Here is a 22,797-nt window from a genome sequence, read left to right as displayed (position 1 = left end):
CTCAACTACTACATTCTAAAGCATCCTGTCCATGCCTACATGCTGAAGCAATCAGCTGGGGTCTTACAAAAATGATCAGGCCTTTGTACTTGGAAAAATTACAGATATCCCTGATTTCCCATGTGTCTATCCAGTGCTTGGAACAGCTTGGGCAGCAGGAACTGAGTAGTAGGTCACTGGATCCACTGCAGACCCACCATGGAAGTGTCTTCCCTGGAATCCGTGCCTGCCAGGGTGCCATGGCTATCACCTGGAACCTCAGCTGTCCAAAGGGAGTGCCCAGGAAGCTGGGCAGCCCACAGCCAGAGCTTGGCCCTGGTCTTGCAAGCACACCTACTATGTGCCAAGCACCATGCTCATGCCTTACACACAGTCTCACTCCCATAGCATCTGCTCAAGAAGGTTTTATTCTCTCCATTTTACAGATGAGAAAGTCAAGGCTTAGAGAGGTAGAAGGCTTGGCCTATGGTTCTATTTGAAACAGTACACAGGCAGCCCTCCTCCCACTGCTGCCAGTCTCCCTGACCCATTCCTCACTCCTCCTCCCACTGACACGGACACAGAGAAGCTTCCAGGGCTGGTTAATTTGGAAAAGTGCCCAGGTGACTCCAATACCACCTGCAGCTCCTGGTGAGAACTCTGGGGCCAGAGCCAAGGGCACGTTTGGGGTCTAGAGAGAGATGAGGCTTATAAAGGAGGTTAGAGCGGGTCAAGAAAGACTTGCGGAGCTGTACTCACAACGCGCATTTTACCCTGAACTAAATTAGTAGCCTTTGCTGGAGCAGGGGGAAGTTCAGCAGGATTATGACACCGTTGACTCCTCATCTAGAAAGATTCTTCCAGCCTCGGTAATGTGGAGGACTGAAGCAGGTACCACTGGAAGGGGAAATGATAGGGACATCCTGGAACATCCCAGGGGACAGAGACCTTCAGCCTGACTACCTGGGTTTGAATTTCAGTTCTGCCACTTAGTATCTGTGTGACTTTGGGCAAGTCACTTACCCTCTCTGTGCCTCACCTTCCTTATCTGTGAAAGGGGATAACATCACTACATCCTTTAAGGGGATTTGGGAGGATTAAATTAGTTAATCCCGTAAAATGTGCTTAGAACGGAGAGCCTGGCACAGAACCAGTACTATGCATATGAATCAGCAAGTATTCTTGCTAATGTTAGTATCAGTATTACTTTTAGTCGCCTATCCCAGGTTCAATGCAGGGATTGGAACTTAACACACATGCAGTGGAAAGCTGAATGAGTGGATGAGTGATTGGACAGGTGAATGAATGCAGTCTCTGCTGGCCAGTTCCTGCCAGGCCCTGCTGACCATCCCTGCTTCCCCCTGAGCACAGCCTGCGAGCGCAAGAACGCGGAGGCCGTGAAGATTCTGGTGCAGCACAACGCAGACACCAACCATCGCTGCAACCGCGGCTGGACCGCTCTGCACGAGTCTGTGTCTCGCAATGACCTGGAGGTCATGCAGATCCTGGTGAGCGGAGGAGCCAAGGTGGAATCCAAGAACGCCTACGGCATCACCCCCTTGTTCGTGGCCGCCCAGAGTGGACAGTTGGAGGCCTTGAGGTTCTTAGCCAAGTACGGTGAGTGGCTAAGGGTCCCTAGGTCATGGAGTCCCCAAAGGGCACACGGGAAGGATGTCAGAGGTCAGCTCTAAGGGAAGGCGAGTTAGGGGTCATCTTGTGGGCACACTGATGGAGTGAGAGTTTCCTCCTAGAGTGCTGTGTTGAGAAAGATGTTGAGGCTGTGTCCAGGCTCAGTGGGAAGAGCGTCGGGATCCACTAGTGACATCTGCCATTAGAACAAATATGGGGGGTGTGGCCCACGGACCACCTATTTGCCATTTATAATCTAGTCCAACATTTTCATTTTACAAACGAGGAGTCTGAGGCACAGAGTGAGGAAGTGACTTATCTATAGTCCTATAGCAAATTAATTGTAGAACTAGCTAGACTCTTGGTCTCCTGACACCCCAACCGCTTCTCTTTCCACCACATCACACTTCAGGGCCAGAAGGAACCTCAAGCAACATTTAGATCACCTCCCCCTTTTATGGGTGATGAACTCAAGGACCAGGATGGGAAAGTGATTTGTCCAAGGTCACACAGCAAATTAGTGGCAGAGCTGGGACTTGAACCCAGCTCTTTGCCCTCTTTGCCTGTGAAATATCTTAATGGGAGAAAATAACACAATACGGCCTGCATTATGATGGCCCAGTAGCAGAAGACCACGAGACATGGCAGACTTGCTTTTGGTTTCAGAACATTATATCCTGATCTTCCCCAAGAATGCCTTTGATTTCTTTTCTCTCTCCACGGGAAGTAACCCTCTCTCTAGCAACAGAGAAGCCAGAGGTAATCCAGACGCTGAGGCTGAACTGTAGGAATCTGTTGAGGACTTGCTAAGTGTGAACACAGATCGGGGCAATGGAGCTTTCCCCGTAGCCCCATGTGGTAGGTAGTATGCTCGTCCCATTTTATAGATGAAGAGACTGAGGTTCAGAGAGGTTAACTAATTGGTCACAGTCCGAGCCTGGATGCTGACCCACTGCCATCTGACTCCAAACTGCACATGCTTTGTGCTCTGCCAGCCACCCTACCCTGTGAGGGTCGGCAGCACGGGACTCTGCCCAGGTAAGCATCCATGCACTCAGCACGCGCCTGAGCAGTGGGGAACATAGGTACAGGCCCTTCCGTGCAGCCAGGAACAAATCTGGACTGCCCAGTGTAAGAACAAAGGGGCACAGGCAGGGTCCTGGGAGCCCAGGCCGGGGGTCCTGGTGAAGGACAGCATGCTCAGCAGGCAAGGGTGACCTCAATAACTCCAAACATCTGTCCAGGTCTCCCACCGACACTCTGAGTCAGGGTGTGTTCACTTTGTGGGCTGAGTCCATTTTCCAACCCAAATATTTTTCTTGTGCAAGCAGGCGGCTTTGCTGGTAGGGTCCAGGCTCTCCAGGGCACCTGCCTCTGAGAGCCCAACAGAGGGTTAGGGCAGCTCACTGGCTCTCCCTCAGGCCGGAGGCAGGACGAAGGCCTCTGCCCAGCTCCTTCCATCCTGAGCAACTGGCATTTGCTGAGCAGCTTCCCTGTGGCAGGCACTGCGCTGAGAGATGTGCTTACTCTATTTTGTTTACTCCCTGCAGTAACCCCGAGGGGTAGGTACTATTATCCCTGGTCAACAGATGAGAAAACTGAGGCTCCTAAAGGCTTTCTGAGACTGCAGAGCTTGTGAGCCATGAAACAGATGCCTCAACTGATTCTCATCTGTCGCCAAAGCCTGTGCTCTTTCCGCTGGATCAGAAACTGGTCACACCATCATCAAAAATAAGAAATTACCAGAAAGCCTGAGATCGGCAACATGCTTAGAGAGATGACCTGTGGTTAGCAGATGCTTTTGATTTTAGCCCCACTGACATCTTCGAGCATCTTAGTTCCATGTCCTTCCAGAACAAGGAAGGACTGCTGAACTCTCTTTCTGCAGAGAAAGCTGTGTGCACATCAGTTCTCTCCCTCACCCCCTGCCTGAGGAGATGAAGCAGGTGTAGAAGACTGAGCTGAAGGCAGATTGTCACCAGGCCTGATTCCTCCTCCTAGCAGCATGGATTAATGTTTTCTCGGTTTTGTTTTGTTTTTGTTTTGGGAACAGGGTCTCACTTTGTTGTCCAGGCTGGAGTGCAGTGGTGTGATCCCGGCTCACTGCAGCCTATATCAACCTCCTGGGCTCAAGTAATCCTTGCACCTCAGCCTTCCAAGTAGCTGGAACTACAGGCATGTGCCACCATGCCCGGCCAGGGGCTACTCAGTAGGTGTAGAGAACAGAGTCTCATTAGGTTACCCAGGCTAGTCTTGAATTCCTGAGCTCAAGTGATCTGCCCGCCTTGGCCTCCCAAAGTGCTGGGATTACAAGTGTGAGCCATTGCACCTGGCCTAGTATTTTCTTGGGAGGAGACAGAAAGTAATTCTCTTATTCCTTGAAGTGAAAGGCAGAGAATTAGCAATTAGCAAGCATGCAGGGAATACCTAGCGCAAGGAGCACTAGTGATAAGAGCTAGAAGTTATTGATAGCAATAAGGATCAATATTAATAGCATGGTAATATTAGCAATATTAATAGCAAATTGCAATTAATAATGTTATTGGGGTTTTCCTTTATTAGGGGCTCTGTGCTCTCCTACACCTGTGAGGCCTCTCTCAGGGCAGAGCCCAGGCCCTCTTACATGGAGTGAGGGTTAAGAGCATGGCCTCTACCATCAGAATATCCACCATGGCCTCTGCCATCAGACCATCTGGGTTCAAGTTTGGCTCCATCTTTATGAAATGGGTGGTCTGAGGCAAGTGGTCTAGGTGTTCTGTGCTTCACTGTCCCCATCTGTAATCTGGAGATAAGAGCAGTACTGACCTCACAGGGTGACCACCCACTGTGAATTCAGATATAGCCTGTGGAAAGCACGATGTTCAGCACGTAGTAGGTGCTCAAGAAAAACCAGCATCATCGTGGCTGCTTGTAGCCTCTCAGAGGCCTCTGTTCGGGCTGGCAGGCCCCTGGGTCTTTTTTTTTTTTCCAGATGGAGTTTCACTCTTGTTGCCCAGGCTGGAGTGCAATGGTGCAGTCTCGGCTCACTGCAACCTCCACCTCCTGGGTTCAAGCGATTCTCCTGCCTCAGCCTCCCGAGTAGCTGGGATTACTGGCGCCCACCACCATGCCCAGCTAATTTTTGTATTTTTAGTAAAGACAGGGTTTCACCATGTTGGCCAGGCTGGTCTCGAACTCCTGACCTCAGGTGATCCGCCTGCCTCAGCCTCCCAATGTGCTGGGATTACAGGCATGAGCCACGCCTGGCCAGGCCCCTGGGTCTTGATGTTGTTGAAAGAAGCTGGGGGTGGCCCCAGGTAGACTCCTTCTTCCTAAGGGTCGTTGTTAAAGGTCCTGTGCATTACCGTGGTTAGCACAGCAGGCCCAGCACGCGGTGGCGTTACATTGAGGACAGCAACTTCCCGGTCACTTGGCCACTTGCTGATCTCTTCTCCTTCCCCAGGTGCTGACATCAACACGCAGGCCAGCGACAACGCGTCTGCCCTCTACGAGGCCTGCAAGAATGAGCATGAGGAGGTGGTGGAGTTTCTGCTGTCACAGGGTGCCGACGCCAACAAGACCAACAAGGACGGCTTGCTCCCGCTGCACATCGCCTCCAAGAAGGGCAACTACAGGTCAGCCCAGGCTCCGCCAGCACCCAGGCAGCTCTCCCAAGGCCCACACTGGGAGTAGGGGATTGGAGGGGTGGGCCTGCCCTGAATGTCCCACCCACAGGATTAGGGAGGCCCAGGAGAGGTCAGAATGGACATCACCTTTCCCATGGAAAGGAGGGAAACCCCTTAGCAGTAAGCAACGTGGAGTGAATGCCTGTAACAACAGCAACTGCAATAATAACAGCAAACCCTTATGCAGCGCTTACCAGTACTTCACATCAGAAACTTATTTAATCTGCTTAACAGCTCACTGAGGTGGATATTATTATCTCTGTTGTTTAGATGAGGAAGCTAAGACACAGAGAGGTTGAGTGACTTGCCCAAGGTCACACAGCTCATAGGCGGCAGGTACTCACCTGCTCCAAAGGTCACAGCTACAGGAATTCTATCCGGGGGGCAGATATGAGTCTGAGCTAATGAATATTTCCGGGAGTACAGGAATGCAAGGATAACCTCCCAGGCAATTAGCAAGCATGCAAGGAAAACCTACAATAACACAAATAGCACCAATGATAAGAACTAGCAGTTATTGAGCAATTACTATGTGCTAGATACTCTGAGCGAGAAGAGAGAGGCTTAAGTTCCCAAGGAGCAATCTGGAGGAAGGGAAGAAGCACAGACATGTGAATTCATGACATCATGAAAGAGCATGCCGAAGAGCTGCATGGCTCCTGTGGAGACAGACGAGCCGGGGCTAGAGGCAGAGGTGTGCTAGAGCCAGCTCGTGCCAGTTCTCAGGAACCGACTGCACACCTCTTCCCAACTCTGTGTTTACTGACCTCACATTGATAGCTTAAACTTGGCCGTGGGGGAATATTTACAGCATGGAAATAGGCAAATGCTACAAACCAGAGTCCTTTCCCCTTTCTCTGCCCTTGCTTGAGCCAGTTTTTAAACATTCCCAGCAGCACTGCTACATGGGGAAGCCTGGGCCGCAGAGGTGGAGCTCCAGCTGCCCTTGAAGGATGGACAGGGCTTGGTCATTTCCAGAGTGTGACTCATCTGCCTCCCATGTGAGCCTCACACTGTGCTGTGGGTATGCAGGTCAACCCGGATTTTCATTTTACAGGACAGGAAATGAAGACTCTGGTAGTTAAGAGATTTGCCCCTTGAAAGCCCCGGCCCCAGGGCTAGGACTTAAACCCCAGCATCTGACCCTTTTTGCTGGACAGTGCTTCCCAAACTGTCCATTCACAGATTTTCTTCCTGATTTTAAATATCTATACTCTCATCGTTTAGTATTTTTTCCTTTAAATAATGTTTTCACTTACAATGAATTTATTTTGAAGAGGAAACATTTATCACACTAGTATGTTATCCATTTACAATCAATTTTAAAAACATTTCATTTAAAATCCCATCTCATGTACCCTGATGACACTTGGGGAAACACACCCCAGTCTTCCAGACAGGCAGGAGAGTGAGAAGCATAGACTGCGTGTATTGGGGCATGTTTGTTGTCTTCACTAAGGCAGAGGGAAATGGGGTCAAAGTGACATTCCAAAGGCTGAAATGAAGACTCAAGTCTTCAGAGCCGCCCCTTAAAGCTCCAGCCCCTTCTATGCAGGTTGCCTGCACCAAGACCACCCAAAGATGCCCTCCCCACTCCCCACACCCCCTAGTACATACACAGAGGAGACCCAGCCTTTTCTGGACAGCACAGCTGTCTACAAGGCTGACAGATCTGGGTGTGAATCCCTGCTGAGGCCATTGGGAAAGTTGCTTAACCTTGCTGAGCCTCATTTTCCTCATTTATAAAATGGGAAATGGTTACACCCGCCTCATGGGGTTGTCGGAGGACCAGCAAAATGGATACGCACGGATATAGAATGGAAAAAAGCACCTAGCAGAGCGCCTGCACCCAGTGTGTGCTCAGGCGTCCTATGCTCACCCACTCTTACTTAGGGAGAGTGCATTCCATGATTGAACGGTTCAGACAGCAGCTCAAGCCAGGCAGTGGGCATGGGCAAGACAGCTCCTTTCTCTTCAGTTCCACAAATCATCGGGCATCAGTCAGAGTTGGGCAAACACAGTTTACCTTGAGCCTGACCCCAGAGAGATCCAGAGTGAACACACGGGAAATGGGTGTGCTTTGGAAATCTCCTGGCCCACTGCCCCCCAATTCTAGCCTGCACATCCATGTCCCTCTGGGCTATTTTTAAAATGCCATATCAGATCCGGTGAATCAGAATCTCCAGGAGAGAAGGAGCCCCACTGTCTCTTTGAAAAGCTCCCTGAGCAAATCAGATACAGCCTGTCTATAGCTGCAGGGACCATTGATCTAATTCAGGCCCTGGTTTTACAGAGAAGGAAGCCAAGGTCAGATATGGAAGTGATTTTTGAGATAGCGGCAGGGCTGGGACCTTCATGTGGGCTGCCTTCAAGTGAACCCAGAGGTGTTGGCAGTCTGGCCCCAGCTGGAGGAGAAGCTGAAGGGGCACTAGGTGGCCTTGCGGATGATCAGAGAGCAAGGCGTGTCCTGCCTGGAACACTGTGTACATGGCTGATGTTCCTGTAAACTCACCTACTTTGGATTCACGTGGATTCCCAGGGCGAATTCCCTGGTTATTCAACCTCCACCCCCGGGCCCCATTTCCCTCTGTCCCCCAAGGCTCAGAGGGGCCTGGGCCACTTTTTAGGGCTACGCAACAAAGCGGTAAAGCCTGGTTCCCAGCAGCTTCTGCCACCAGGCAGAGCCCATGGCCAGCAAGCCCCGAGCTCATCACTCCCTCCCTGGGCATACAGCATTAAAGGCCCTCTGCTCGGGGATTTGATGTGACATTCCATACGCATTCCGCACTCTGCCACCTGCCAACACACCCTGGCCATCCATCCCAGGCATGGAAGGCAGCACCAGGAGCCGAAGGCTGTTTGCCAGATGGTGTCTTCTCGTCAGCACACTTAACCGCAGGGGGTGACATGTGGGTGTGCTGAGAAAGGAGCCCTAAAGTCCCGATGTCGCAGTCACCTCCAAGACACACATTTTCCTGTTGTTCATTTCCAGTTTAGCAAAGCCACCGTATGAAATCAAAGATCAACACCAAAGATAGACGTATTAAGAAACTGTGTGAGTTAGCCCAGAGCAGATGCCCCAAGAATAGCACCCAAAACAGTAGTGTCCAATCTTGGCTGCACCAGAAACCCTGATGCCTGGGCCCCACCTGACGAGATGGCGCTGCTGCTGGTCTGGGCTGTGGCTGAGGCTTCAGGGTGTCTAAGAGCTGCCCGGGAGATTTTACTGTGCAGCCTGGGTAGAGAATCAGGATCTTAGAGCCTCTTCTGTGGCCAACAGAAAACACAGACTTGCATTCTGGGCCTTACTTCTGCCTCCCTCGTTTTTAAATATTCCTTCTCTTTTAGTTCCAACATATAACACTTTTGCTGTATTTTATCAATCTTTGCAAGCCACTTGAAATTCTTCCTGGAATAAGGCAAAATAGAGAATACTTAATACATTAAATTAAAAAGCAGCTTATAAAGCACACTGACAAGCAAGTTAATATCCCCATTAGTTAAAAGAGAAACTGAGGCTCAGAGCTCAAGACTTCATAGAAAACAAGTCAGGGTGGCACAGTGAAGCTCAGAAGTGTTGGCAATGGAGCCGTCTGTGGGCAACTGGTTCCCATGTCAATCCTCCAGCCAATGTTTTTGTTGTTGTTTGTTTGTTTGTTTTTGAGACCGACTCTCTGTCACCCAGGCTGGAGTGCAGTGGCACGATCTTGGCTCGCTGCAACCTCTGCCTCCTGGGTTCAAGTGATTCTCCTTCCTCAGCCTCCCAAGTAGCTGGGATTACAGGTGTCCACCACCGTGCCTGGCTAATTTTTGTGTTTTAGTAGAGACCGGGTTTCATCATGTTGCCCAGGCTGGTCTCGAACTCCTGAGCTCGTGATCCACCCGCCTCAGCCTCCCAAAGTGCTGCGATTACAGGCATGAGCCACCGCGCCCAGCCCTCCATCCAAATTTACACTGAATACTGACAAAGGTCAAACCACAGTGACCTGGTGATCCAGAATGCCTCTGTGTTTAGGGTAGCAGGGGCAGTAGGCTGCAGTTGTGGTGGTGGTCAAGATACCAAGAGCATTGTTCATTCACTGCCGACTACAGGCCAATCAGATTCATGGGAAAGATCTCATTTATACTCAGAAGCAGCCTTGGTGAAAGATCATTACATTGTGCTTTGTAACCTGGACCTGGGGTTGTAAGCAGGCCTACCTTGCTGGATTGTTATGAGTAAATGAGTAAATGAGATTAAGTTCTTAGCTCTGAGGGTCATGCTAGGATTAAATTAAGTAAACAAATGTGAGGACCACTTTAAATGGTACCTGGCACACAGTAAGCGCTCAGCAATATTAGCACAATTATGACTTAGGAAGGTAAGGGGTAGAGTGCTCACAGCAACCCACTGGAGCTCAATAAAAGGTAGCTATAGCTATCATCATCATCATCATCACTATTATTACAATTAATTACCCCTCTGCTTTACGTGCGGTTCAGAGAGGTTAAGTGACATGCTTGCGCTGGCCCAGTGCTGAAAGGCAGAGCTGGTGTGTAACCCATGTACCCCTGACTCTGAGCCTCCCGGTTTCCCCACTGCCCATGCTGGGCCCCTCTCTAGCTAAGGACAGCTTGCGTTGGCTCAAAGCTCTCTGCCCATTCCCCTGCTGTTGGGCTAGATTCAGGAAGGACATCAGAGCCAGGGCCAGGTGGTATGGCAAGGCTGCTGCTTTGAGGAAACTAGAATCCTGGAGTGGGAGCCCGGACCTGGGGCAAGGATGTCAGGCTTCAGATACTGGTGCGTCCTAGGAACAAGACATGAGCCCAGTGATTCGGAATGAGGTCCAAGGTCAGAGACAGCTCAGCACCTGCCACACTGCTGCACTGGGTCTTCCTGGAATGACCCTGAGCTGGATCTGCTCTGGTCTCAGGGCCCAGACAGGCAAGGCTAAGCTGGTAGTTGTGGCCTCTGCATTGGGGAGGGGACAATGAAGGGGTAGGGGGCCATTCTTCCAGACACCTACAGCTCTATCAGACAATAGTCACCTTTGTTCCTCTTCATGAGGTGCCGCTTGAGCAATTATACTCTGAGAATCCAAAACGTGCCTGTGGGAGAAGTGGGAAGAGTCAGACTGTTTGGTGGGGTCACCCTCTTCTCCTCCTGTCCTCTGCCCCACAAAATGGGCTGGGAAGAGGAGTGATGATGTGCAGTGGGGCTACCAACGTGGCCGCTCCCATAGTTGGGAGGAGAGGGGCATCGTAGAAGGCCTGGCCCTGGACATCCAGAGACCTGTATTTTGCTCTTGTGCACCACCCACCTTCTGTCCAACCTCACTCTGTTCCCCACCCCAAGCCTGGGCTTCAGGTTTACTCTGTGTAAAATGGGAGAGCCGGACGCACTGATCTCCAGAGCCTGTCCGGCATTACACATTCACTTTCTGACTGGCAGAGTCCTGCCGCAGTAAGATGATTCACCACATTACTGAGACAATGCTCAAGTTCCCACATTTCTGCCACTTTCCCTTGGTTCGTGGAGAATTGCCGGAGACCAGCTGTGACCTGCCAGAGATACCAGCCCCATCTGGCCAGCGGCCCCGGGGCAGCCCCTCTCACTGTTCCTTCCCGTTCTTGGGCACGTTACAGCTGTTAGCGGAGCATTTGTTGGCCGTGGCCGCCATCCAGGGTGAGGCCCAGGCCTGCCTTTGACCAGCACCTCTGCAGAGCAAAGTCAGGCCTCCTGTGCCTACACAAATAGAAATTAGGAGGCAATTAGCCCCCCGGGTGTGTGAATTTCCTTTTGAGGTTTTAGAGTCAGATTTTAGCCAAACACAGCATCACTAACAATCATAATACTTTCCACTGAGATCCCAGCAGGAGGTCGCTGGCATCAGATTTCCAGGAAGCCTGTGTGCCAGGAGGCCAGAGGCGTGGGAATGGGCCTGGTGGCACCTGCTTCTCTCCCCTTCCCCCACCGCCCACCCCCTGTAATGGCCACCTCCTTGGAGCCCCACAGGAGGCTGTCAGGTCACCTATCAGCAGGGATTGGACGGATTAGGGTCTGGAATCATATTGGTGCAGGAGCTTGTTCTTGCGGGTGGCAGGGCTCTAGGAGAAGAGAGCCAAGAGAAGGGGTAAAGAGTCCTGGGGTTGAGCCCCCAGAATTGTCTTATGACCCCTGATTAGTCACTTCGGCTCTCTGAGCCACATCTATTAAGAAGAAGGCCACAGGCCTGCTCCGGCCACTCCCACCCAGGGCTGAAGTGAAGGTAAAATGGGCAGGCAAGTTAACATATTATGAAGACTGCAAAACCCCGGGATATATTAACTGTCACCCTGACTGCTACACAAGAGGTAGGGGTGTTGTTAAGAGTGTAGCTTTGGGGTCAGACTGCCTGGGTTCAAATCCTGGCTCCATCACTTACTGGCTGTGTGTCCTTGGAGGAGTCACATACCTTCTCTGGGCTTCTGTCTCCCCATCTCTGAAATGAGGATATTATAGTACTCACTTCAGAGGGCTACTGGGAGGATTTAATAGATTAATAGAGGTAAAGTGCTGAGATCAGTGCTCGTGTTTTAGGGAAGAGAGGAACTGGTGGGTGCAGGGAGCTCAGGCTTCCGCAGTGGCTGACCAAGTTCTCCACACCCAGAAGGTGAGGCAGAGAGACTGGGAGAAGCTAGCGTCAGCCTTCAGGGGAGGAGGCGTTGAGACTGACAGGAGAGGAGTGTAAGTGACCTCATGGTCACAATGGGCTGGTTGGGGCCTGGGGCAGTAGTAGTTGGGGCCAAATTAGTTGGGGCCAAACACATTTGTCCCCTTTTGTCCTCAGGATCTCGTGGCTCCACTGGGGTCCCAGGACAGCAAGATAGGGACAGCTCAGCCCTGGAGTCAGAGGAGGGCACACACCCTGGTTCCCCTATTCTGACTGTATGACTGGGCAAGCCCCTTAATCTCTCAGAGTCTTGACTCTTCTCATCTGCAAAATGGGAATGATGAGCCTTGCTTTAGGGGTTATTGTAAAGATTAAACCCAATCGCACTTGTAAAGCCTTTAGGAGCCTCCTGGCACACGGTGGGCTCTGGGATCTGGCTGTCCCTGTCCGTCCTCCCCCAGAGAGAGCAGTGTCTGGCTCCAAACTTCGCCACTAGGCTCTACTGCCTCCTGCAGGGAGGAGGTAGAACATTCATTGGGTTTGGGGGCCTTCCAGGCAATTCCTCCAAATAACTGAGCTGGCAATGGGCAACAGCGCTTAGCCTGAAATAAATTAGTGGGAGCTTCTTGAAACCCTAGTGCAGTCTGGCTGAGATTTTTAAGAACTCAGACTTCGGAGGCCAAGGGTTCTGGGTCTGAAGCCCAGCTCTGCCCCTTACTGGCTATGTGACTTTGGGAGGGTGGCTGAAGCTCTCTGAGCTTCAGTTTCCTTATCTGTAAAGCGGAGACAGCAGCCGACCCACCCTCCCCAATGGGGTGAGAATGGTTGACCCGCGGCGCCCCCTGCCGGTGGGATCCGCGTCGCAGCCCGCGGTCAGGGCGACCAGCCGAGCCTGGCGCCCGAGCGCTCCTGCTGGCGGGGCTGGCCCTACCCGTCCACACCCCGACCCTCCCCTCACCCGCGCCCGCCCCTCGACCCGGCAGGATCGTGCAGATGCTGCTGCCGGTGACCAGCCGCACGCGCATACGCCGTAGCGGCGTCAGTCCGCTGCACCTGGCGGCCGAGCGCAACCACGACGAGGTGCTAGAGGCGCTGCTGAGCGCGCGCTTCGACGTGAACACGCCGCTGGCGCCCGAGCGCGCGCGCCTCTACGAAGACCGGCGCAGCTCCGCGCTGTACTTCGCGGTGGTCAACAACAACGTGTACGCCACCGAGCTGCTGCTGGAACACGGCGCCGACCCCAACCGCGACGTCATCAGCCCCTTGCTCGTGGCCATCCGCCACGGCTGCCTGCGCACAATGCAGCTGCTGCTGGACCACGGCGCGAACATCGACGCCTATATCGCCACGCACCCCACCGCCTTCCCCGCCACCATCATGTTCGCCATGAAGTGCCTGTCGCTGCTCAAGTTCCTCATGGACCTGGGCTGCGACGGCGAGCCCTGCTTCTCATGCCTCTACGGCAACGGCCCGCACCCGCCGGCCCCGCAGCCCTCCAGCAGGTTCAACGACGCGCCCGCGGCCGACAAGGAGCCCAGCGTGGTGCAGGTGGGCAGCGCGCGCTGGCAGTGGGGAGCACGCCTTTTGGGTGTGGCCCGGGGACGCGCGCGCGCATGGGAGGCGGGCGGGGCCGGGTGGTTCGCGCTCCTTGGGAGCAGCGTGGACTAGTGATTAACACCCTTCGGGGGAAGTGTGGCCAGCTTTGGAGGCAGCAGAGCACGGTGGTTAACCTGCGTCCTGGGTAGCGTAGGTTAGCGCTTACGGCGCTTTGGAGGGAGCTTTGGAGGGAACTAGGGGTTAGCTCACTTTGGAGGCAGCGGAACCGGTGGTTAGCACACTTAAGAGGCCGCAGAACTTAGTGGTGCATTGGAACGGTGAAATCCTTCTTGTGGTCCACTGCGTTGGGGAATTTAAGGAACCAATGATGGAGCGGAGAACTCTGCCAAACTAAGAGGCTCGTCACCTCCAGCAAACCTACACCTGGAATGCGATGTGAAACAAGCACGATCCGGAAAGGGATGTCAAGAGCAGGCTGGTGTAGGGTCAGGTCAGAAGCAGAAAGCCAGCGACCCAGAGGCAGGACACGTCCATGTTGTTACTTTAAAAGTCAGAACTTGGCCGGGCGCGGTGGCTCACGCCTGTAATCCCAACACTTTGGGAGGCCGAGGCCGGCGGATCACGAGGTCAGGAGATCGAGACCATCCTGGCTAACACGGTGAAACCCCGTCTTAACTAAAAATACAAAAAAAAATTAGCCGAGTGTGGTGGCGGGCGCCTGTAGTCCCAAGTGCTCGGGAGGCTAAGGCAGGAGAATGACGTGCACCCAGGAGGCAGAGCTTGCAGTGAGCCGAGATCGCGCCACTGCACTCCAGCCTGGGCCACAGAGCGAGACTCCGTCTCAAAAAAAAAAAAAAAAAGTCAGAACTTAAAAGGAAGTTAGACACACTCCTCTCCTGGAGATCATTTTAATGGTTAATGGCGATCATTCATGGGCTGCCTACTGTGTGCAAAGTTTATGTTCGTATTACCTAATTCTCATGTTAAATCCCCTTGGAGTTGGTTTCATATACCTATTTTATAGATAGGGAAATTGAGGCTCAGAGGTGATGTGACTTGCTCAAGTTGCCCGTCTTCCACTTTGGGCAGCAGAAGCCTGTGTTGAGGGGACATGGTTCAGGGGATCCTAGGCTGGGTGTGCACAGTGTCTGTGCTTGGACACATCCGCTGCTGTCCCTGGCCGCAGGCTCTTGCAGGTGGGATGAACTCACTTCTTGGTCCCGGCGTGTTCTCTTTCAGTTCTGTGAGTTCGTATCTGCCCCAGAGGTGAGCCGCTGGGCGGGGCCCATCATCGATGTCCTCCTGGACTACGTGGGCAACGTGCAGCTCTGCTCGCGGTTGAAGGAACACATCGACAGCTTTGAGGACTGGGCCGTCATCAAGGAGAAGGCAGGTAGGGACTTGCTGCTGCTGCCAAGGCTGGCAGATCTCCCTGCCTGACTCAGAGTCCCAGGCCTCAGGGAATGTGACTGTTCCTAACCCTGTGAGCACCTGCTGCTTGCCAGGCTCTGTAACTCCTTGGATGAAACATGAGGAATCTGCCTCTCAGAGAGCTGTGCCACCTGGGCCAAAGTCACAGTTAGTTAGTGGCAGAGCTGGGATTAAAACCCAGGTTTGACCAACCCCAGAGTCTCTCTGCTACATCTTTCCATGATGTTTTAAACAGCTACAGCTCCCCGAGGGGTACCGGGACCTTCAGGGTAGGTTGTGAATGATTTGGGGCCACCAAGAGACATTGTAGGAGGGGACAGGGGAGGATGGTGGTCTAGGATGTCTCAAACTAAAGTGCACATGAAGCACCTGAGTGTCCTGTTAAAAATGCAGCTTCTGATTCCGCAGGTCTGGGGCGGGGCCGGGGAGTCTGCATTTCAACAGGCTCCCAGGTGACACCAAGGCTGTTAGTGCACAGAACACCCTGGTGTGGGAGACAGGCCCCTGAACCCTGGAGCCTGCCTTGCCAGGGCCTTGCTGGGTGAGGCCTCTCCCCACCTGAACAGAGGGGCCTGGGCAGGCTCATTGTCCAGCTCCTTTCAGCTGGACCCGCCTGAACTGTGCCAAGCACAGTGAAGTGGAGTTCGACCACTGTCCCTCTGATGTGTGCAGAGTAGATGGGGCTGCCTGGCTAAGTCAGGCTGAGGAAGCCAGAATCCCTCTTAGGCATTTTTGGAGCTCACCTGGGCAAACAGGATGCCACAGGTGACAGAAATGGGTATCTGTGCAGTGGCATTCCAGCTACCCTAGGGCTTTCTCTGGCTCTGAGGGCACAGTCCTGCCCTGGCCAAGTGTTTACAAGGAGGCTGACCTGCAGCAGGTCATTGTCATTCCACCACTACTGCTCCTGTCCCCAGGTGGGACTGTGCAGCCTCGGGGGGCCCACCCCTGTGCCCCAACTCTGACTCACCACATTCCTCCTTGATCCCCACACCCCTGTGAACCCAAATGTGCTGTAGGATTTTTCATTGGCACAGGTGCCTGGAAGCCACTTGAATTGAAGCCTTTGATAAAGTTTCTGGGGCAGTGATGGAGGAGGGAGGCGTCAGCTTGCCCATTCACTCAGGCTTAACTCTAGACGCATGATAAACCTTCAGGGAACTAATGAATAGTTAGTTGCTGTCACCACGATCCTTGGCCACTAGAGGGTGGAGCAGTCTATGCCTAGGTATCAGTCCTACCCATTCTGTCACCTCCTGCCTTCCTTAGAGAAGGGTGGTCCCCCACGACTAAACCATGACCCAGGGAAATCCCTGCAGAGACCTTAGTGTGCAGTACACATTTGTTAGCCAGTAAAACCAATCGTTCTTAACCAATATCTATTTGGGTTACTTTAAAGCCCACTTTCCACCTGCAAGATGGTCCCCACGAGCTTGTTTGTTTAATGCTACAACGTTGACATCCTTATTCTGGGAAGGAACTACCCAGAGCCCATGGATTGGCCAGCCCAGCCCTCATGGTTCCGTGTCCTCTGCTCACCAGCAGCCTGTGCTGAGTTTCCCAGAGGGGAGGTTATGTTCTAAACTTGTTACCTAAGGGTTTCCCCATCTATTTTCTGGACTATTAAAAAAAGTGTCCTAACTGGCCTCAATGCCTGTAATTAATTATTCCAATTCAGCCATTAAATGAATATATATTCAAGACCTTCTATGTACAAGGTGACCACATTATTTTTTATCCAGACCACAGCATTTAGGAGATAGCAATAGGAACTAACCAGGCAAGATGCCTGGGCAACAGGAATGATGCTTCCCTGCTCTTTGGGGTACTATGTGGTAGAAAAATCTGAGCTCAGAAGGCAGTGAACTCAGAGGGCAGCTCAGAGGGCAGTGGAAGTGTCAGAAACACAGTGATGGGTGTGTGGATGCTTCGCTAGGCAACGCTGCAGCCGCCTGGCCCTCCGCCCTTGCTTCACATCCCACCTGCCCCTCCAGCCCCAGGCTTGCATGACTTCCTTGCCTTGCCACTTGCTGTTTTCCCTGCTTAGAATGCCCCTGTCCCCCTTCCGTACCTGGAAATTCCTGCCCCCCCACCCCCCAGGACCTCACTCAGAGGGCACCGTCTCTTGTGGAAGCCTCCCCTAGAGCCTCTGGGCAGGCACCTCTGCATATCTGGCCCAAGCACAGAGCTAGGTGCAACAGAGGGGCTCAGCATTCGCCTGGTGAATGAATGAATGAATGAATGAATGACATTCTGTGATTCTACAAGCCCTTTCTTTGTGTCCGACCCTTTGCTCAGGATTGAAATAAATTACTCCGTTACTGGATGCGTTCATCCCTGCTCTTACCTCTACCCACTCCCCAGCTCAGAAAACCCCACTACGTGGCTCCTGGGGGAGGCAGCCAGGTGGGATTCTGGGGCCCGAGGGGAGCTGCCAGTCTCTGCCCCCTTATCCTGGCCTCTCAGCACCACCAGGAGCTCCAAGTTGAATTCCACGTGTAGGGGCACTTAAGTGGTCAAACCCTCTGACCCCATTGCTAAGGCTGTGTTTGGGGGTCCAGGCTGTGTGTGAAGAGGAAGAGGCTCAAGAGGAGGGAGACACCACCAGTAGTCCCAGGAGGGATCCTGGGCAAGGCTCAGAACCTTGCTAAGCCTCGGTTTCCGCACTTGTGAAAGGGGTGTGCTAACCGCGCTGTGCACTGCGTGGGCTGTGCAGATCAATGAGGGGTGAACAATGGGAAGGTGGCTTGCTGGATCTCTTTAGTTGGCAGGGACTGGGGTGACCAGCAGCAGGCACTCCCTCTCTTACCCAGCCACATCAGCTGGGCACCTCCCATAGGCTGGGGTCACAGATGCAATCCCTTTGCTTATTGCAAATGACAAATCAGCCTCTGTCTTTCCCTCCTTTTTTCAGAACCTCCAAGACCTCTGGCTCACCTTTGCCGGCTGCGGGTTCGAAAGGCCATTGGGAAATACCGTATAAAACTCCTAGACACCTTGCCGCTCCCAGGCAGGCTGATTAGATACCTGAAATACGAGAACACCCAGTAACTGGGGCCACGGGGAGAGAGGAGTAGCCCCTCAGACTCTTCTTACTAAGTCTCAGGACGTCGGTGTTCCCAACTCCAAGGGGACCTGGTGACAGACGAGGCTGCAGGCTGCCTCCCTCTCAGCCTGGACAGCTACCAGGATCTCACTGGGTCTCAGGGCCAGAGCTTTGGCCAGAGCAGAGAACAGAATGTGTCAAGGAGAAGAATCATTTGTTTACAAACTGATGAGCAGACCCCAGACCTTCTCTACCTTCGGGAATGGCAGAAACCTCCATTCCTGGGGCCAGGGCAGAGCTTGAGGTGTTCTGGGGAAGGTGGGCGCAGAGCCTTGCCTGTGCCCCTCCACTTGCTCTGGAAAACTCACCACTTGACTTCAGAGCTTTCTCCCCAAAGACTAAGATGAAGACGTGGCCCAAGGTAGGGGGTAGGGGGAGCCTGGGTCTTGGAGGGCTTTGTTAAGTATTAATACAATAAATGTTACACATGTGACAGCTGCCCAGTGAAGTCCCTCTCATCAGACTCCCTGAAGCCTGAGGTCCTCAGCCTTGCTCCTGGCAGTAGTGGGAGCGGGGCAGATGTGGGGACGGGGCACAAGGACCCCTGAACGTGTCACCTTTGGACTCCTGAAAGACCCAAGAGGCTGTGTCCTTCACTCCCCAGGCAAGACCGGATGATGGCCCAATGGGTTTTCTTCTCCTGGTTCAATCACCATGGAAACAGGCGCTCCATCACAGTCTCAGGGCCCACATGTCTCCCGACACCTGGGGTTGTCTTATACATGTTTTCTGGCACTCTGTTTTCACACGCTGCTCACCCCTGTTTTGCTGGTTGTTGAGAAACTAGGAAAAAAAAATTAAATACTGGCCACTGTGAGCAACGGTGCTAGAGTGATGGCCATGGTCAGCCCTTGCAAAGGCACCAAGCCTGAGAGTGCACAGAGCTCTGGCCCCTGCGTGCCTCCCTCTGTCTTCATGTGGCCCTGTGGATTGAGTAGAGCAGGAATTGTCATCCTGTTTTCAGGTGGTGCAGGGCAGAGTTAAGGCTCGCCACCACGTGGCACTCTGGGGGGTCTCTCCAGGCCCCGAGGGCTGAGAGGTAGCATGCCCTATTTCCATGGAAGCTGCGGTAACTCATCAGCACTCCCTTTACAAGTGTGAATGAAGCCGCTGAGTCCAGGCTACTCTGCAGCAACACCAGAGCAGGCCACCTGGCCGAGAGTCTGTACTAGGCCAGCCCCAGGATCTAGTAGTGTCTTAAACAAGGTCAAAGGTAGTTTCTGGCCTTTGGAAAGTAAGCAGCTAGATTGGTGGAGGGGAGCACTGGTTCCGGGCTCAGCTCTGCCATTGGCTTACATCTCTGGGGCCTCAGTTTCCTCATCTGTATAGTGAGACATGATGGCCCCTGGTGGCCTTACCGGCTCTGACACGCTGGGTTTCTTTTTTTTTTTTTGAGGCAGAGTCTCACTTTGCTACCCAGGCTGACATACACTGGCATGATCTTGGCTCATTGCAACCTCCGCCTCCTGGGCTCAGGTGATCCTCCCACCTCAGCCTCCCAAGTAGCTGGGACTATAGGGGCATGACGCTGTGCCCGGCTAAAGACACACTGGGCTTCTATGGAATCAGTAACTCCCAGAGAAAAAGTCTTCCAAGCAGCACTTTATGGCCACAGGTCAAAGGGGGCTCAACCAGGTCTTGCCCACCCCTTCATGGTACAAATGAGAAACTGGCCCAGAGAGGGGAAGGGCCTTGCCTGGGCACACACAGCAAGTCCCTGGGGTTCCAGCTCAACAGTGCTGGGCCACAGTCCCATGCGGCCTTGCTGTATACCAGGCAGAACCTGCGGGGATCCTAAGAAAGCCCCAAAGGAAACCTGCACTCTCCCCCACTGGGGGATGCTCAACACTGAGAGCCCAGAGGGTAAATTGCCAAGGAGGGTTCAGCTCCCAGGGGAGCTGACTCTGAAACCCCACATGACTCTGATGGAAGAACGCCTTTGCTCACCCAGAAGCCAAAGGGAGGGCATTTGCCTCTCGGGTGACTGCTGGTCAAACTGACCCGAGGGGTGGCAGGTAGTGATGGAATGAGGCACGCAGGGCCAGTGTGTGAGTTGTTTCGTGTGTGTGGACTGAGATGCGTATTGGGCAGACTCTTAACCTACAGCATCTCCTGGGCCACATTATGTCCCAAACAGTCCTATGGCAGCAGCCACAAATCTCCCAGCCCAGAGACCCGGGCACTGGGCAGGGCAGTGTGCCGGTCTGAGGGAGGTGCCACTCTGGGGGAGGTGAGGCCGAAGGGGTGAGTGGGAGGTGTAGGGGAGAGGTTCAGCCACTGTTTTCTCTATAGTCACCATTTGCAGGATGTGGCACCTCCTGGCCTGGGATGCACGAGTGCTACATTTGGGTTCTTAGAATATTAATGTACATGCATCCATGCCACTTAGTCAAACACTGCTAAGGACCCCTCCCCCCAAGCACCATGCCCAGCCTTGGCCTCCTCAGGTCCCTGCCCCCATCTTCCCACAACCCAGCAGCTAAGGGGTTCATTCCTGGCCTGGGACTGCTCCAATGGGTTGGTTCCAGTTGGTCAGTGCTCACATTGTGCCATTCATTATGTATTTTGACCATCACTCCTGCGTAGAGCACTTTACAGCCACCTCCCTCTGTAGAAGCGGGCTCCTCCTGCAGCCGCACCTACCCAGCCCCAAGAGGTTTGCTGCCTCAGGGACGTCTCACAGCATCGTAGACACAGCCCTGAAAGTCTGGCACAGATTCCCCTTTGTGAACAGGAGCCTGTTTGACCCAGCGGTGGGTGTCGGGGATGGTGAAGGGGTAGGGGGAGGTGTGCCTGGACTGGCTCTGGGTTTTACTTTGAACCAGCGCCGTTCACTTTGTGGTTAGGGGAGTATCTGCTGTTGTTACTGCAGTGGGATTTAAAACTGATTTTTAATACCAAAGCTTTCCTAAATGCATGTGTTCTGCCTACCTCGCTTCCACGTGGGGGCATCATGTTACCAGGGGCTTCTGTCAGGCCATGTCTTAGTAGAGGTTTCTGCTTCCCAACTTTTGAATGGATGGATCATCAGGTACCCCCTGGGGCTGCGAGCAGGGACAGGCCAGTCTTATCAGAGAGACCAGAGCTTTCTCCCCAAAGACTAAGATATCTTAGTCTAAGACTAAGACATGCCTCTGGAGCTCAGGTCCTCTCTAGCAGGTGCGGTTGGTTGGGTGGTCCAGGCACATTATTCCCTGGGCAGCACAGCCCATAAACGGTATTAAAATGTCAGCGTGACAGGACCTACAGACACCGCCAGATAACTACAAGAGGCGACTTGTGGTTGGTGAAGCTTTTGAGCATCTGGGTAGCACAGTGGGCCAAGCACTCACATTGGCCTCACAACAGCCTATACAGCAGGTCTGTTATCAATCACATTCTTCAAATGAGGAAATTTCAGCACGGAGAGGTTAAGTAACTTTCCCAAGATTGCACAGCTGATAGATGGCAGGCTAGGATGCAGGCATTTAAACCGCTGCTATGCAGTTTGCAGGGAGCTGAGGCTCATCGACATGGATCCAGAGGGCCTGCGTGATGCCACACAGAGGGCAGAGGAGGGTACCCCACCCCCCAGCCCCTTGCTGCTCTTTAAGACCAGAGCAGTCTGAGGCTGAGGGTCTAGGATGAGGACTGTCCCCATCCCATGGCCAGATAATGACTCTGAACAGCTTTGCCCAGGCCATGCCTGTTTCTGTGGCTCTGAAGTCTTCAGAGGCCATTGGACAGAAACCACTGGCTGGCTTCCTGGGGCTGGGGCTACCCCTCCAGGGGACTCCCCAGGCCAGGGGAACCCTGGAGTAAAACAAGGCAAGTAGGAGGGGGCCTTGGTGACCATGGATCCTGCATCCTGTGTAAATGAGGAAGAATCAGAGGTCATGTCTGGACTCCAAAGAAGGGAGCCTGCAACCAGCCAACACTTGCCTAGGGTGAAGAAGAGGTCGTTGCACCTGTTTCCTAGTCCCCCGTTGTACAGATGAGGAGACTGAGGCACAGAGTGAGGATTAACTTGTCCAGCATCACGCTGCTGATGAGAGCACCATAGTCCCCAGCCGGGACTGGCCTACTGCACCCTTCTTAGTTGTGGAAACTGTGTTCTGATAAAATAAGCAGCTCGGCAGGCCAGCAGGCCCACCCTCTGTCAGCCATGGAGCCACGTCCACAGCAGCAGAGAAAATCTGGGCCTGTGTGCAGGTGGAGGCCCCTCAGGTAGCTTTGCTAGTAGGACACTAACAGCAAAATCCAGAGCCACTTCCTGCCACCAATGCTCCCCTCTGCACTGTCACAGGCAGAGGCCTCATCATTCCATTGATGGGGCACCTGGTGTGTGCCAGGCCCGGGGAGAGACCCATCAGCAGGTAACCTGGAGTCTGAATTAGCTAGAGAGGATCCTTTTGTATGTGCCAGAGAGAACGAGGTTTAGGGGAATTCGCTATTATTTTTTAAATTGATTTATTATCCCCATGGACATAGACTCTAAGACCATGCTTACAAGAGAAACAATTTGGTCAAGCCCCCTGTTTTGTCCACAGGGACCAAACTCCTGTTTGGCCTGATTTTCCCTCTGACCAGAGTTGGGCACAACCACCTTGGCACAGAGGCTGCCCTGCAGCTGTACACAGAGCAGAAGACACTGCAGAGAGACCCATTCTCATCTCATTGTCCTGCAGGTGGGGCAAGGAGACCCCCAGAGGAAGCGTCTGGCCCCACAGCACAGGGCGGCGCTGATACTGCAGCCCCACCTCCCCTGGTTCCAGCACCTATTCTCCAGAGCACGTTGGACCCCCTTGGGGGTCCACGC

The 22,797-nt window shown here is 53.2% G+C and overlaps 1 protein-coding gene across 2 annotated transcripts in view; it reads left to right on the top strand.

Moving 5' to 3' along the window:
* The window catches only part of ASB2 (ankyrin repeat and SOCS box containing 2), a 42,773-nt gene extending 24,341 nt beyond the window's left edge, over positions 1–18,432 (top strand). For both annotated transcript variants that reach the window (XM_004055614.5, XM_055361361.2), the window contains 5 exons: positions 1,351–1,596; positions 5,051–5,222; positions 12,889–13,453; positions 14,702–14,855; positions 17,808–18,432. In XM_004055614.5, the coding sequence (XP_004055662.1) occupies positions 1,351–1,596; positions 5,051–5,222; positions 12,889–13,453; positions 14,702–14,855; positions 17,808–17,944 (1,274 nt within the window). In that variant the 3' untranslated portion in view covers positions 17,945–18,432. The remainder of the gene's footprint in view (positions 1–1,350; positions 1,597–5,050; positions 5,223–12,888; positions 13,454–14,701; positions 14,856–17,807) is intronic.
* Positions 18,433–22,797: the final 4,365 nt, after the last annotated feature.

This window comes from Gorilla gorilla, chromosome 15 (genome assembly GCF_029281585.2).
Source record: "Gorilla gorilla gorilla isolate KB3781 chromosome 15, NHGRI_mGorGor1-v2.1_pri, whole genome shotgun sequence".
Taxonomy (NCBI): Eukaryota; Metazoa; Chordata; class Mammalia; order Primates; family Hominidae; genus Gorilla; species Gorilla gorilla.
This window is presented reverse-complemented; position numbering and strand designations above follow the sequence as displayed.